Source organism: Talpa europaea (assembly GCF_964194135.1).
Source record: "Talpa europaea genome assembly, chromosome: 6".
Lineage (NCBI taxonomy): Eukaryota > Metazoa > Chordata > Mammalia > Eulipotyphla > Talpidae > Talpa > Talpa europaea.
The window spans coordinates 70,754,751-70,772,720 of NC_140072.1; the positions used below are offsets into that span (position 1 = coordinate 70,754,751).

The following is a 17,970-nucleotide window of genomic DNA, read 5'->3' on the forward strand; positions in this document are numbered from 1 at the left end:
CAGTTAAGTACATAGATTAATTTGTAAATTTCTGTGTATACGGTATAGTATGCTTCACTATTTTGAGATGTAAGAATCATCAAAAATAAAAGAATTCTAGCAAACCTAGGGCAGCTCTTGATGAACTATTATAAAAACCACTTTGTGACTTTGGTCTCAGGATTGACAGTTTTCCAAATACAGAACTGGCTGCCTATACATGGTCAGCTGGCTCTCTTGTAGTCTGTTAAAGTATTGGAGGCCGATCACATAAGGGGACAGGGCGGATGACTTTTAAGGAGAGCTGCCAGGCACCCTGGGCCTCTGGGACGGGCGGAGGGGACTCACCTGCCAGCGCCTTGATGCGGGACCGCTCGAAGAGCCGCGCCGAGCTGTTCTCGTTGTCCCAGTCGTCCACATCCCAGCGGTTGTTGACATCGCTGTACTGCTGCTGGATCTCAATGTTGTCGTAATCTGTGGCTACTGTGGTCGTCATCTTGAACTGTCTCAGCGGCTCCTCCACATCAGCTCCTTCTTAGAGTTCTGTGCCACCAAAAAAAAAAAAAAAGGGGGAAACTTCTTTAAACATCTCCGAGTGTGTCAAGTCCCCAAAGCTTACTGGGATAAAAGTGAGAAGAAGATAAAACAGTTTGCACATATTATTAACAGGTGTCTGGTTCCAAAAGTGGTTTTGAACCTTACATGTCTCATACATGTGTGTGACCTTGGCCAAAGCGCATGTTAACATCTCTGAGCCTCAGTTTCCCCAGTCATTCAAAGATGATGATATTCCACACCTTTCTCACATGTTGAGAGAACCGAATGAGATAATGGATGCTCAACAACAGGTGGGCTTCTTCCTTCTTTCTAAAGTTTAAACTTTGCGGGCCTCCACAGTGGCGCAGCGGTTGAGCACTGGGTTGTGAAGCTGCCCGCAGCCTCTGCAGTGCCAGTTCGATCCCTGGCTGCTCCCCGGCCACCGGCGGAGGGTTCCACATGGCGCACAGACCTCTCCTGCCACCCGCTGCTCCCCTCAGCAGTGTACTTCGGTCCTTCTGCCTGCTCTGCTCCCCGCTCTGGCTCTGGTGAATTCTCTCACCCTCCCGCGCTTCTGACTGTACACAGTGCTTGTATAAATACATAAAAATAAATCTTTATAAAAAAAAAAGTTTAAACTTTGCAATTTTCAAATTATATCAGAGGTAGATAAACACCTAATTGGGCTTCTGAATGAACTCATTTCTGTTGTGTAGCACCACAAACCATAATCTTTTCAGCTTCTCCTGGACATCCATAAAATACAATGTGAGATAACTAACAGATCATTTTATCTAAACATCTAATTTGCACATCTAATTTACACACAGGAAAACTGATGCCTAAGATTAAATGAGACAGTATATGGATAAAACCAGTGCATACTAGATGCTCAATAAATAACAACTACCATTATTTACACTGCTGTTATTACAAAGTCAACTACCAATATCAATACCCACTGCTCAGGGACCCAGCTAAGGTCATAGTGTTTGACAGGAATAAATGAGAAACATGAACAGGCCACAATTTTTGGCTCACTGTTGTCTTCAATTTGGACATCACAGTGTCCTCAGAGAATTAGGAGAAATATCTTTACCATTAAATGTGCTTCTCTCTTCAATACAGCAATTATCCACTCATTGAACCAGAATGTACTGAGGATCTACTATGTGTTTAGTGCTATTCCAGATGCTAAGGATAATCACAAACAAGAACCTGGCTCTAGTGAAACTTATGTCCTACTAGAAGCAGACAAAATGCACACAAGAGACAAGATAGTGGAAAGAAAATTAACATTAATGTGGCATGATGTGATCAAGAGTGAGTGATTAACAATTGTAGGGTAAATAAAAGGCATGAGGCTTTTCTGCTCTCCTGCCATTAGGATTAATGATGGATCCCTGCGGTCCTGAATACATGTCCGATGGCGGGCACTTGGAACATGGCATGGGCATATATTTAGATGGGATTCACCTGGGCTGAGGGGCTTGTAAGGGCAGCATCACGGGGATGCTAGCAGAGAGAAGAGAGCTAAAGAGAGACCAGAGCAGAACAACAGAGTGAAAGAGAACGGAAGAGAAGAGAGCAGGGCGAAAGAGAAGCAGAGACCACGAGAGAACACCGGAGAACCCAGAAAGAGTGAAGATTCACCAGGGGCTAGGAGGCCTGCCAGCTTCCTGGGCCCTGGGCACCCCTGCCTGCTATGTACCTGGTAAACTCAATAAAAGCCTGAAAAAGTCACCGAGGGCTCCAGGAATCTCCTTCATCATCTGCATAGGATCACAGAAAACCTGCTCTGTGTCTTCCTGCCCCTACAACAATACTGTGTTATAAATTTCAAAGTTGCTTGGAGACTACTGAGTGATTATTTTTGATCAGGTGGTCAGGGAAGGGTCTCTGAGTTGGTAGTTAAAATGAGATCTCAAGGTCAAAAAGGAACAGGCCACCCCCTGTAGGATAAAGAAAATATCAGGCTTTTCTGCCCTTCCGCCATCAGGATAGATGATGGATCCTTGTCCTGAATGCATGCCTGATGGCGGGCACCTGGAATAGGGTGTGGGCATAGGTAGATGGGATTCAGCTGAGCTAAGACTGTGCTTTTTTAAGGGCGGTGTCACGGGGACGCCAGGAGCAGCAGTAGAAGCCGAAGCAGAAGCCGAAAGAGAAGCCGAGAAGCAGCAGAACGAACTACAGATAGCTCAGATAGAGTGAAGACTCGCTGGGGGCTGGGAGGCTGGCAGGCCAGCACCCCTGCCTGCCATATGACTGGTGAACCCCAATAAAAGACCTGCAAAAACCCACTAAGGACTCTGACTCCTCCTTTACCCGGTCTGCATGGAATCAGAAAACCTGCAGTGTCCAGTCCGGTCTTTACACACCCCAATCAAAAGGAACAGCATTCCAGTCAAGGAAACAACTCTTAGAAAAAAAGTCGTGTGGTAAGAACAAGAGGTCAGAACAGCTAGTCCTATGGGCACAGAGAGAAACAAGGAGTGGTGGTTGGAAAGCTAGGCCAATTAGACCAAGAATAGAAACCACTGCAGGATCTTAAACTAATCATTGGATGTGTGTTTTTAAAGACTGACCCTTGTGCTGTGTAAAAAGCAGATTCTAGGAGGCAGGATTGTGTGCTTAATCCTAATGGTGTGCACATCTTACATATGAAGCTGTATGTCAATTAAGAAGAGTGAAAGGAAGGAGGAGGAAGAAAGATGCTTCCCTGTTCAGTGGTAGGAGGATGCCCCAAGGAAAAGATGCTTGTTCTCTCCCCCACCCATCTCATCTTGCCACCCACCTTAAAACTCAAAAATCATTAAGATTTTGTAGAGACCCTTGTTTACTGAAGGCCTTATTCACTATGCACCAACAATGTGCACATGGGTCAGTGTTAGCAGGCCTCATTACTACAGCATTGCAGTGACAGAAGCAGGCACCAGCTAGCAACCACAAAATGAACACTTGGCTAAGTTTTTCCTCACATGTTCCAACATTCAAAGGAAGTAAAGCCACCTGTGCAGAAAAGCAGCCTTTCTCCCACAGCGATTCACACGCACCCTTTCTCAGGTTCAAGCACACACCCATACATCACAACCAACCATGTTTCCATGGCAACAAATTAAACTGATATAAATTAACAGCACCTTAAATGGTATAGCAATTGGTGGCACAGGCACAGAAATGCCCCCTCTTCTGTCATTAGCTGTAATCTCACAGGTTATCTATGAACATCAGCAACACATCCTAAGGGAGAAGCGTCTGCATTACAACCAAGCCACTGGTAATGCAGAGTTGCTAATCTTTGCTCAAAGCAAAATATCTGCCCCCACTCATTATACCCCCTTTACTCTGTCTCCCTTCTAACCTCAGAAGCCTCACTTTGTTTATTTGAGTCAGCTAGTTTTTATAAGCATTGTAATTTGTCAAATCATTCCCTATGTATTGAATATTTATTCTGATATTCTTTCTTGCTTTATTACAAATAACTCCCTTGAACTCTCTTCATTTTGTTGGAAGATGAAATAGCAACATTTCATCTTTCCTTATGGCAGAGTAATATTCCATTGAGTGGATAGATCACTTCTTGACCCAAACCCTCTGTCAATGGGTGAGAAACATCTTGAATAGAAGTAAAATCAGGATTCCCAATAGGTACACATAATCAATCCCAATGTATATATCACAAAATTAATTTTAATATACTGATGTATCTTGCAATGTATTTACAAGATTTTGTAAGTCAGTAAGTGTAGTCTATTGATTAGTCTTACAGTTGTTTTTGACAGATTAACCCCGTCAAAAATAAAAATCAGCATTGTCAGTAACCATTTAAACTTGGAAACTGTTCATTTTCATGACTATTTTAATACCAAAGACTTAAATAAAATTCAGCCTTGGAGGCTGTGTGTCTAGAGGTAAAAAGTGTAAAGGTGCTATTAATTACAAGTGTCTTAAAGTACAGAAAATGCAATTAATCCAACCCACGTGAAATCTAAACACTATACCCCTTTCTCCAGATTCAATTTGGCTATTTGGTGCCATCTGCTGACTAAGGAGAACAAGTCACCCACAGGCTCTATGGCAGTGACCTGTGCCCCAACTCCCACCACACCTGGCTCTGGCGTAAACCCCACAACGACCCTTTTCCTCCCACAAATCTCTCTTCCCACTACTGACTGGTCCCCAAATCCCCTGCTGCTTTACACATACTTCTCAACAAGCAAGTGTTAATCTTTTCCTTAAGCTTAAATTAAGTCATTCAGAAAAAGCATTTTTTCCTAAGCGTCTTTCTTTAACGGTGTTCTTTAATAAGACCACTGTTCCTTCAAACAAAGAGGAGAGTAGAAAGAAAAAGTTCTACTGACCTCAGTACATATGAAATGCCAGTGTTATAAGCTATTCTTCTTGATTGTCTAGACATGGATATTAGGAACATTTTTTTCCTTCGGTATTCTCCATCTCTCCTAAGACAACATCCTTGCCAAACAATTAATTTTTTTTAAATGGTGGAAATGTTAAAAAAAAATTTTTTTTTCAGGGCAATGTCAAAGCAAAACATCCCACATCCCCAGCAGCGCCAGAGTGAAAGGCTGTTTCAAGGTATCCAGCTCAACAGGAGATGTGAGGTATGGCCTCCCCGGTGGTGCAGGCAGTTGAGCACAGTGCTATGAAGCTGTCCACAGCCTCTGCAGCGAGGGTTCGATTCCCGGCTGGCCAGGGAGAAACCCACATGGCATGACAGACCTCTCCTGTCTCACCTGCTGCTCCCCTCGGCAGTGTGTATCAGTCAGTCTGCCTGTTCTGTTTCCCGCTCTGTCTCTGGTGAATCCTCTCACCCTCCTGCACATCTGGTCTGTACCCCAGTTCTTGTATGTATGTATTAAAAAAAAAATTAAAAGTAAAAAAAAAAAGATGTGAGGTGAAGGGCCAGTCAGAGGGCAGCACGCTACAAATAGCATTATCCTCTACCCACTCAGGCAAGTGACTGTGCAGCTGGAAGGGCAGTTTCTCTCACACAGATCAGTGTCCCCTGGAGGATATCCAGAGGGTTAGATCTTCCCAAGGTGCTATTAGCTATGTGTCCCAAGGGCCAGTGAGGTAATGTGTACTTCTTAATGGCGTGGGAAGATTAAGAAGGAGAGAAGAAAGAAGCACTGGCTATTCTGGCACTCAGCCTGCTGGGTCCGCCTTTCACCATTTGAAGAGCCCGAGAAGGTTATGTAAGGGTGAGGTGAGAGGAAACAATCTCCTCTCGGGGAAGGATTCCCAAGGCTCCAGATTCTGACTGACTTGATTGCTACAAAAGAACTCATTATATAATCCTTGACGAGTAAAAATAATATCCTTGGTGTGATTTGGGGTGTGACAGATACACAGGTTTTTTGTGGCTAGGTTTTGGGAACATGATTATATTGATTATATGTACATACCTACCATCCCTGCTCTTTTTTTTTTTTTTTTTAGATTTATTTATGCATACAGGAACTGGGGTATAGGCCAGAGATGCAGGGGTGAGAGGACTCACCAGAGGCAGAGTGTGGAGCAGAACAGGCAGACGTACTGAAATACACTGCTGAGGGGAGCAGAGGGTGAGACAGGAGAGGTCTGACATGCCGTGTGAGTGGCTCCCTGGCTGAGGGATAGAACTATGTGCTGCAGTGGCTGGGGAAGCTTCATAGTGCTGAGACTTAACCCCTTGTGCCACCAGGGAGGTTCCATCCCTGCTCTGTGAGAGAGAGAAAAAAAGGACCATGCAAGAAAGCCAAGTGCTGCCTACCAAATTACTCTTTTCTAGTCCTATGTTCTATGAACTGGAATATTCCAAGTGTTCTGATTTTCTGCTTAAATAAGACAATAATTTTATTTTTTCAAACTGGCAGACCAAGGCTGGAATGGATAAGGAAACTATTATCCTACACCCATGTGGCAAAGAGGGTCTTTCAGCTACAGCTGTGGCCACGTTACACCACCAGGTCACAGCCATCAGGAAAAAAAAAAACTAGATCACCATTTCAAGCTTAGGCATGCTCTAATAGTTTCTATTGATTAAAATTCTGAAATTCAATACCTGGCAAAGCCCAGGAAAATATTTTCTCCATTTTCTTACTTTCCAAAATGCCAAATCTAATTCCAATATCACACTGGTATTATTAGATTAGTGCACAGGGTTTTGTTTTATATTATTTACTGTCAACCTTCCTTTCAGTGCTCTCTGTTACTCTAGCGAAACTCACCCACTCTGTCCTGTGCCTACCCCATGCAGACAATGACTAAGTGCAATTATCTCGTATGGATCACCAAGCCATTGTCTAACACTAAATTTGTATTTCCTCCCCCCAAGCCACTTTCTCCCTGCTTACTCCCTCACTGACAGCCACCACTGCTTCTCCCAGTCACTGCAGCTAGAAATCTTGCAGCCACTCTTCACGTCTCCTCCTCCCATATTTAGGCCCCAGAGGAGCTTGCACCTCCTGAAAAATCTCATGAGTTAGTTCAAGCAATAGTTTCTGATTCGGGAGCCTCACCTCTAATTTTAACCCCTGAGCCATTCCCCTACGCAACCACCAGAGGGACCTTGCTAAAATGTAATTCTGATCATTTCAATCCCAGACTAAAACCCACCAAGGCTCATGCCTTCAGAACAATGTCCAGAATCCTTTGGAGAGAAACGAGCCCCTCATTGGGAGGTCCTGCCTGTATCTTCATACTGGTCTCAACATTTCTTTCCTAAGCTCATTCTATTCTAAGCTCTTACAGCTCCTGAGGGAACTCAATCTAATCTGTTCTCACCTCCCAAACAGTCACCTGGAAGAGCTCTCTCTACTCTTCCCACAAATCCCAGCTGGGGCATCCTCTCATCCTAACCACACACTACCCCCACTTGCTCTAAAGCACACAGTCTTAGATTGTCCACACTCCCTCCCAGATATCTCCTCTTATATACCTTTGATGAGCCTATCACCAATCACTGTAAGACCTTCATAATTACAAAAATTTTCTTATTATGAATTGGCCATAGGTTCTCAAGGTCATATCCTCATTAAACTGTCTTTGTATCTCTCAAATACTATGGGGTGCCTGGAAACACTAAGTTCTTGCTATTCTCTTATTTAGGAGCAGTCACAAAGCCCCAAAAACCTACTCCTCTGAGCCACGTAAATCTGGCAAACACTCTGCTTTCAAGAAACCCACATTTTTAGAGGAGGCGGTCATATACACCAACACACATTTAATAAGGTGCGTCTCCATGTACACATAAAAATTTAGTTTTCCCTTTAATTTAGTTTTTACCCATTTAAAGAATTTTGGGGGGGGTCGGAACTACTCAGATTTCAGAAAGCAAAGCAACTAATAAAGAATAAGTGGACTTTTCAATGGCACTTCATCTATACACACTTCCTTAATGCCAATCTTAACTAAAGGTTCATATAAATTAAATAAAAGTGAAATAAGTGACCAACATTTGTCAATCCTTTTTGAGGAGGAATGGCATAACACTAACAATTACTTTGGCAGAATTCTCAGTCTCAAATGTTCTGCAACTATCTAAGACCCTCCCAATTTTACTCATAAAAATTTCAAAAAAGCATACACCTGGGACCTCCCCAGGTGGCGCAGTGGTTTTAGCCTTGGGCTGCGAGGCAGCCTCTGTAGCACTGGTTCGTTCCCCGGCCGCCGGCGAGGGTCCCAAAAAAGAAAAAAAAAAAAGTATACACCTGGCTAGGGTGTACTGCCTTTTAAAAAAAAAAAAAAGTAAGTCCTGCTCTGGACTTTGAAGGGACAAAACTGTAGGTCAGAATTTCCAGGAAGAAACCAGAAAGCAAGAGAGTCACATACACCCTGTTTGCAATTCGCCTACTGAGGCATTCAGCAGTAAGAGTAAAGAGACCAAATAAAGATATTTCATCCGATAAAAATACCTGCAAGACACCATATCTACAAGCATGGTGATGGATAAACCCAGCTAACCCATTACTTGGGTTCATGGAGCTACTGGAAGTCACAAAGTCAAAATTGAAAGGTTTCATTCATTTTTTAATTTATTCTTTCTAAAGATATCTTCTATTTATACATTCCTAAATTCTTTTAAAATGTAGAGGGATACCTGTTTGCATAATAAAGCTTCCAGGTAGAAAAAATATATTGGAAAATTTTTAAAAAGCCCAAGATCCTATCAAAAATTTTCAGAGTTCTCCACTCACAAACATCAAGTTCTATGTGGAAAGACACAGTATGACAGTGAACAAATAAATGTCACACATCTATAATATTTTATATAAAAGATCATTCACTTTAAACATTATCCAGTTTACTTACAGTTTTACAGGCACACAGTCACTGTACAAAAATAGAACAGAGCCTCCCAGGGGTTAAGTCTCAGCACTTTGAAGCTATCCACAGCCACTGTAGCACAGCACGAGTTTGATCCCTGGGCCCAAGTTCACTCCTGGCTGGCCAAGTTGCTGACCCACATGGCACAGCAGACTTCTCCTGTCTCACCCACTGCTCCCCTCAACAGTGTATTTCAGTCAATCTGCCCGCTCTGTTCCAACTCTGTCTCTGGTGAATCCTCTCACGCCCCCTCCCCACACCTCTGGCCTGTACCCCAGCTCTCCTATGCATAAATAAATCTTTAAAAAAAGTAAAACAACACCGAGCATGAAATTCAAAGAATCAGACCATTATGAAGTAAAGTGCTCATGATCTGTTTAATAATTAAATATCATTAGTAAAGGGCCTCCCCGGTGGCACAGAGGTTGAGTGCTGGGTTGCACAGCTGCCCGCAGTCTCTGCAGTGCAGGTTCAAGCCCCAGAGGCCGGGCAAGTGTCCCACATGGCATGCAGACCTCTCCTGCCACCCGTTGCTCCCCTCAGCAGTCTACTTCGTCACTCTGCCTGTTCTGCTCTCCGCTCTGATTCTGGTGAATTCTCTCACCCTCCCGTGCTTCTGACTGTATCCAGTGCTGGTATAAATAAATAAATAAATAAATCTTTAAAAAAAAAAATCATTAGTAAAGGTGGTCTTCAAATATTCTATAGGCACATTAACTTTTTTTTGTTTTATTTATCAAAAGAGTTTAATTAAAATCTCCCACTATGGTTGTGGATTTAACACATTTTCCTTGTATTTCCCTAAATAGAGATGGTCATAATTATCTTATCTTCTTGATGAGTACTTAATTTTATGAAATATTCTTCTTTCTAATCACACATAGTTCTGTTTTCATTGACAGCAATATCTGCCTAGTACTTTTCCCATTCTACTATTTCAACCTTTCAGAGTCATTTTTTTTAGGTGTGTGTCTCTCTCTCTTTTTTCAAATCCAGTCAAAGAATCTCTGTCATTTAGTTGACAAACATAATCTATTTGCATTTATTAGGATTACTGCTATATTTGAAATTTCAACCAATTTATTTTGTTTCTATCTTAATTAACAAAATGTGGAAACTGAGGCCCAAAGAATTAAGCAACTATCAAGTCACGGAGCTACGAGTCCAATACCCAGAATATCTTTATAACTACTGAATCCAGAGCCACAAGAACGCAATCTAATCTTCAAAATGCAAAGAGCAGATGGAGCCTAACTAACAAAGAAAACTCTAATACAATGAAAAATAAGTTATTTGCTGGCTTACTTTAGATGGGCACTGTGCTTTTTTTGTTTTTACATTCAGCCCTTCCCAGCGATCTTTTGAAGTGAGGAAGCCATGAGAGCTGAATCAAGTGTGTATGACTCCTAAGTTCATGCTTTAAGTTAATAAGTTAACTTGTGTTTTATGGCACAAACCTGTAATAGTGGTCCATACAAGAAAAATATACTTCCCTACTGTACTGCCACAGCAAAGCCTTTAAATAAGGCCAATTATAGTATCATCTTCAAAAGATCATTGGGAAGGGCTGAGGTATAAAATAAAATATTAAAAAAAAAAGAAGTTTAGGGTTTATCTCACAGAGGAAAAATAAAATAAAAAAGAAAGAAAATGGGTATAGAGAGGTAAGTAAAATATGTGATGGAAGGAAGAATAATTTAGTAAATTAATTTTGATGTACACAAAAATAAATATTAAGGTGCAATTATAAAAAAAGAAAAATATCTAATGGACTCAAAGTTTTTAAATAAATGAGGAAACAAGGTTAGCCCTCTTCAAAGTCTAGCTACGGCGACAGGCAGAAACTCACCCAATCAGATCCTAGCTTGTGTGACCTCAATGAGGGAGCTATACTGTGTGCAAAGAAAAAGAAGTCATTTTGAGGAAGGAACAAAAAATTATATTCTTTTTTAACATAACCATAAAGACACAGTATATATGAGGTATTAAAATTTTGTGTGTGGGTGATGAGGGAAAAAATATCTAAAAGTGAAGGAATGAGAAAATAAGGAACACTGTCCAAACTAAAGAGAAAATGGTATTACCCATTTTAAGTAAATGAAGACTTGAGGGCAGGTACAGAAGGCAGGAAGATGAAGCATAAATTTCACTGTACAAATAATTAGAATTCCATCACATTTCTGACTTAAAAAGGTCATGGTGGACTACTTCTCCCCAACACTAACGTGTACTTTAGGGAACCAGTAAAGATTTGGCCATTTTCTGCCTATAGCATTCAGAAACTAAAGATCCTTTATAAACCTTCTGCTAAAGACTGAATATCGGTGTCCCCCCAAAATTCACAAGTTAAATTATCACGGCCAATGTGATGGTTTTGGAGGTGAGGATTTGGGGTGGTCACTTGGTCATGACAGTAGCACCCTCATGAGTTGTTTCAACAGTCCTTACAAAACAGATTCCACATACCAGAGAGTACCCCTCACTCCTACCATCATCCTTCCCCTCACCACTGCCATCTGTGAACCAGGAAGAGGGTCCTCACCAGGTAACAAAGTTGCCAAGGCCTTGATCTTAAGATTTCCCAGACTCCAAATAGGAGAAATAAATGTTTGTTGTTTATACACCACCCAATCTAGCAGCCCAAAAGAAAAAAGACATCTTCACTGTTAATATTCAGACATATCCATTTCCTGTACAAATGAAAGATGCCACCGGAAGGCTGGTTCTAGTTTTATGAACAAAACTCTAGCAACAAATTTTATTTTATAACATGAGCAGGTTAAACCAAGTTCTATTATTATTTTTTTTTTTTTTAAATAGAGGCATGTTTATTTATTTATTTATTTGTTTGTTTGTTTGTTTTGTTTATACATGCACTGGGTACAGTCAGAAGCGCGGGAGGGTGAAAGAATTCACCAGAGCCAGAGTAGGGAGCAGAGCAGGCAGAAGGACCGAAGTACACTGCTGAGGGGAGCAGCGGGCGGCAGGAGAGGTCTGCACGCCATGTGGGACCCTCCTCCGGTGGCCGGGGAGCAGCCGGTGATCGAACCGGCGCCGCAGAGGCCGCGGGCAGCTTCGCAACCCAGCGCTCAACCGCTGCGCCACCGGGGAGGCCCAAGTTCTATTATTTGGAGGAGCAAAATCAACCTTTACTGAAAAGGAAATTGTTCTGAAAACCTGTCACTAGTGGAAAATATACTAACAACAATTTATTTTATTTTAAGTCAATATATTAACAAGATTCCAGCTTTTAAAGTCTTCTATGACTTAAGAAATTATCATTATTAAACAATATTATGCAACATGGCATGTCTTCCACAAGGAATAATATAATGTTGGGGGAGAAGCATAACATCCTGACTCTCCATTTTACAGAATAAACTGCACTGATAACAGTGAAATTATAAATATTTACTATTTGAATGACTTAAAGTTCTTCACAGACTGCAGAGAAATTTAATCTCATTTATTATTTGCACATTAAAATTTTAGACAAAGTACCTTATTTCTTTTCTCTGCCTACATGATACCATCTAGGTTCTAAATATAAATTTGGAAGCTCTAATTTTTTTTTTACTTAGCTTTACCTTGAAAACAGATCCACAAAGAAAGTGTTTCCCATCTTTTCAATATCTCTCAATAGGCCTCAAAATCTCCTAACTTGAACCAAACAGTAACAATTTTTTTTTTTTACATTTCTGTTAAATACAATGTCTATCCTCACATATACTTAGCAATTAAAGGCCATCCTTGTTTCTGTTCTACTTAACAGAGAAAAATTAAAGTCAAAGTCAATAACTCAATGTAGCCCTAACTTTGCCATCTTAACAGCCAATATGAAGTTTTGGAACCATTATAAATAACCCTTTGGTCTTACTTTTACTTTAAAATAGTTTCAAGTTACATTAGGTTACTGCCAAAATGCCAATCCTGAATTTAGTGAGGTTGACATTTCATTGCCTCATTCTTTGTGAAATTTCATAAGGTTAGCATCATATATGCTAGACAAGAGCGAATACATGCTTTCTACTCAGGAGCTCACTGTTATTCCTATAGCAGTCCAGTGCCAAAATTCTCTGCAATTCTATCAAATACATATCTCATCTACCTGGGAAGAAAATCAAATGAAATATGTAAAATTGCAATGAAAGGCAATACTAAGTTCTACAAGGGCCAAGGACCTCTCTGTTCTGTTCATCTTTATACCACCCACACCAGCACAGCCTTTAAACCAGAGCAGGTGCTCAAAAACAATTATGAACTAAAACAGCAAGCAACAGCAGTGTCACACAGAACACTAAATCTGAAACACAATGCTTTGTTTTCCCTAAATGATATGCACCCTGAACCCTAGCAAAATTATCATTGTCTTGCAGTCAAATGCTCTATGCCTGAGCTGTATTCCCATATCAGCATCATTTTGAAAGGGGCAACAGACTCAATTTAGCAAAAGATGAATTTTTATAACACATTTATTTTGACTGCTACAGAATAGGAAGGATCATATTTGGGTAGAAATGGGGTAATCACTTATTTTGTAAATTCATTTGGGATAAACACATTTATCTTAATATATAATATTTTTTAAATACTCACCTTTACAAAATGACCTAAATTCTAGGCTTTAATAGTGCCAAATTTCCAAAGGCTTATATATCATTAAATTTTCTCAGAGAGTACTTCAAACAACTCCTATTACTTAAGTTAAAAATTCAGCAAGTCTTTTTTTCCTTTTGTATGCTTGGTAAATGTTTCCCAAAGTTACTTAGAAATCTGTAACATTGCAAATAAACAGAATGAGTAAAGACTGGCTTATGATACTTGAAAAGGAGTAATAATGTTGATCATGGAAAAAATTTTTCAAGTAATTACAAGTTTAACATGCCCAAATCGACTGCTAAAATTCATTTAAACCTGATTAATTTGAAAGAAAAATTTTAAACACTGTTTACCATATATACAGACTGGAATTTATTAAAATTCGTTAGATTACTGTTTAAAGCTCGACTTCAATGGTACTTGATAGCAAACTAATCAAGTTAAAGTAACGTAAGTGGTGAATTATAGTAAATGTGGAGTTTCAATCTGGCTTTCTAGACTATTTAAACACTGATATGCAAAGAAAAATGAGCCATAGTGTTTAAAATATTGCTTTAGTTTAGAACCACAGAAAAGTTCTCTGGTGTAAAACTAAGAGCATGTCTTCATCATAGGCAACTAGACAAAATCACAGGGCGTGACCATAATCCACCCACTGAACAACAACCCAACAATCCTCAAAACTCCTCAGGAAGGCACAGGCCTATCCAAGCCCATGGGCACATGGACCTGAAATTCGAATTTGCTGGGCTCCTACACAATGGCTCAAATTACCTCAAAATGAAATAAGGTCTGGGGTCTCCCTTGTGGCTCAGGGGTTAAAGACACAGTGCTATCAAGCTGTTGCCAGCCCCAGCAAATCTCCAGCCAGGGAGCTCGCCCACATAGCACAGCAGGCCACTACTATCTTGCCCGTAGCTCCCTTCAGCAGGATATTTCAAGAGATCTGCCTGTTCTGCTCCCCACTCTTTCTGGTGAATCCTCTCACATACACCCTGCCCCCTGCACCTCTGGCTTATACCCCAGTTCTTGTATGCATAAATAAATAAATCTTTTTTAAAAAAGAAATAAGGTCTTAGCTAGTGAAAAACTAAATCAGATTCAAGAGCACAGGAAACCAGCAACTTCCTTTATTCTTCCAACAGAGGGAAATAGGCTTAGAAGATTAAGAACTAGAGCATCCAGAATGCTCTAAAGATCTAGAATGTGATTTTGGAAGCCACATTTTTTAAACTCCTACACTGGCCAAAAATCAAGCTTATACTTTCATTTCCTTGAAATATTATTAATAAACCAGCCATATATGTTCCAAAATATCTACAACATAACATGCCCTTTTTTGTTCTGCCTCCAAATGTTTTTAAAAAGTTAGCTGCTGCTTTTGACAAAGTCAGCCACAGGGTGAAGAACGAACAGGATGGTAGAACAATTTCGAGAACTGGAAGACACTGAGTTCTGTTGGCATTCTACAATTCTGTCAGAGTTTTCATGGGCACCACAGCAGTGGCTGGATTTTTAGTGGTGTCTGCATGAACTCAAGTGCTATCTTCTGTCATTAAATGCTAATCCTAACCCAAAAGGACTCCAGTAATTAAGGGAGGCTTTCTAATCTCACCAGCAATGGAGCTGTATCTCTCTGTAACTTCTCATCTTAAAGATAGGGACAACAGGTTACTAACTTTCTCTAGGAAGGTTCCTCTGAAACCCCAGCCCCAGTCCAGGGTTTCCTGCTGTGTTATATGCTCTTGTTGATGGAAAACAGGGTTTATTTAAATAATTCTCTATGTAATTCTTCGTTAAATAACTGTATTTCATATTGTATACTACACTCCTGATGAATTATTAGGCATTTCGCTCTTTATCCATCAATGTATGCCGAGATATGCCTAGTATATAGTAAAACAATAAACATTAGTAAATTTTATACTTAAAAGTTTCTCACCTCCCAGGAGTATTTCAAGCACTTTTCCTATCAAATCTGCTATATCAAGAAGAAAATCTTTCAAGTACATCCAAAGGTAAATGTTCCACTCAAAGCTGTAAATAGTAAAAACAAACAAAAGCTGAAAAATAAAATACCTTGAATCAAGAATTATCTTCATTTTACTTTTTTTTAAAACTATATTTGCCACATTAGAATTTTGACTTCCCTCAGTGACCCAAGGAAAAACTTCAAATGGAGACTTCAAATTTCTGTCTAAATAGGAGAGGCTAATTTGAAATGTTCCCTGCTGACCACATTGAAAGGGTGCTGACTTGTAATAGGTGGAGGCAGATTCCTGCCACAGGGCCCAGACCTAGTCAACACTTTCCTCACCAACTCAGAAAGCACACTTAGCACAAGAGATTTTAAATCGTTCAAGAACACATATAGTCCTAAATAAAGATTTTTTAAATAACCAAGGTTAGAAGAAATGACAACTACACCAATCCCAAGAAAATGTGCTTCAGTTATTTGAAATCATATGTGTTATTTGGAATCATACCAATAAACTATCTGTGAAAAGCTACATTAACACATTAAATCTACTGACTTATGCAAAAATAAATAAATAAATAAAATAAAGATTAAGCACCAGCAAAAGGTAGTCTGACTGCAGCAGCTTCACTCTTAGAAATGCATCTATCATCCCAGTGGACTGACCAACGCAGTGCCCACAAGAGGGGGCAGTCAGGCCGTAATGCCTCTGGGAGTCCCGGCCCAGGAGCAAGGACCACCAACCCCCACCCTGGGCAAGCCCTAAAGAAACACTGACAACAGTTTTTAAGCAGCCTTAGGAGTCCTCCTGTGGGCACTGGAACAGATGCCTTGGCAGGCAGGGGCAACAAAATTTCACAGTGACTCAGGGTTAGAAGGAGCTTTCTAACAACTAGAGTTCTCCAAAAAATGCAGAGGGCTGGCAGAGAGTGGAGTTCACCAGCATCCAGTGGTTCACTCAGGGAGGGAAGTACAAAGGGGGCCAAGTGCTGTGGGGGAAGCTGGGCAGCATGCATATCGAGATCCCTCCTAACCACAGGCCTCTGAGTTGGTTCACCACAAAGCATCTGCCATCTTTATGACCACTGCAGTAACACCACAGCACTCAAATCTGTGCCCAAGATGAGATGTGCACCAAGTTCTCCTCCATGGAGCTCAGGGGGTATCTCAAGAGAACAAATTTTCCATTCCTGTTTTTAACTGATTCTAACTTTATGTTCACTTTTTGTTGGGGTGTTTTCCTACTAAGAAAACGTTTGCATTTTCTTTAAAACAAAAGCATTCTTCTGCAAACATTTATAAGCATGTTCTATGGGTTTGACACTTCCAGTGGAAAAAAAGGACAAGTTTTGAGAAATATTTAATATTTTGATGAAAAAATTAAGGATACTATTGGAAATATTTATCATCAAAATTATTTTATTGGGCAATTTTGTACTTTACTGCAATCTTGCACTATGTAAGTTATACCAATTAAAACATGTTTATTAAAAATGTTTAATTAAAAAATACTGCCTATGTTAATGTGACTTCTCTGTTATCCAACAGGCAGAAACATTCCTGCTACCTAAATAAATATGAAAATGCAAAAAGATTTTTACAAAGTTACGGAATGTGAGGAAAGAAAATATCATGTGTTTTACAAATCCTTTGTTTATATTGCTTAAATCAAAACCTCTCTTGCTTCTTCAGATAGGAGCAGTGGGTGGGGGTAGAGAGTAGCATTTCAGCAAGTACTTATCCGAAGAAATTACTCTCTGACCCTCCTGATCAGACTTTTACTGATGTGATCCCATCAGTCCCACCTAGTGCACACATATCCAACATTAGCCATTTTGCAGTTAAATTTTAATAATGAGAGAAATACTCAGAAGATGTGTTGATGACAAACCAAATCAAACAAAGTACCAGTTATAGAATCTGCTCTGCTATGGCTATTTTAAATACAGTTCCCGTAAGTGTCAGCATCCCATCAATTTTCTATAGGTAGATCATGACAGCACACATTGTTGGAAAAAAGTGAAATGATATATTTGGAAACATCAAGAAAATACGGGAAAGTCATTCATTGTAACCAAAAACTAGAAGGGCAGATATGCTTGTGAGACCAGCAATAGCAGCAAGGGACCAGAACAGCGACCTACAAGGATGGTCTTCTTTGCATGGAGATTTCTTGCCTCCAACCCTTGGGCAATTTAAATTCTGCTAAACCCCTCAGACTCTCCAGGGGAAAGTGCAGCAGTCAGTGTCAAATAAATTTCTCTAACACACATCTTACCCCACACTGGATCTGCAGGAGCACAGAAACAGGGTGTTGGTCCCCTTCTTTTCCTTTCACTGCAAAGGCACTAACCAGGTGAGTTTTCAGAAAAGGGGGGTGAGTGGCTCATGCAGAGTTCCGCAAGGCTAGCTAAGTCCTGATAAGATATTCTCTTAGCTCCACATGGAGCATGCTAAGTAGACAGAGCATAAAACACCGGAATGGACACTCCAGTCTCAGGGGGACAGATGAGAATGGATGACCAGGGTACTAATAAGCTCAACAG

The 17,970-nt window shown here is 40.4% G+C and overlaps 1 protein-coding gene across 1 annotated transcript in view; it reads right to left on the reverse strand.

The window, feature by feature from the left end:
• SPTBN1 (spectrin beta, non-erythrocytic 1) overlaps nt 1-553 on the reverse strand; it is a gene marked incomplete at both ends in the record, with an annotated part of 142,883 nt that extends 142,330 nt beyond the window's left edge. Inside the window, one exon of the mRNA XM_084235787.1 lies at nt 328-553. Within this exon, the coding sequence (XP_084091913.1) occupies nt 328-475 (148 nt within the window). The remainder of the gene's footprint in view (nt 1-327) is intronic.
• Nucleotides 554-17,970: the final 17,417 nt, after the last annotated feature.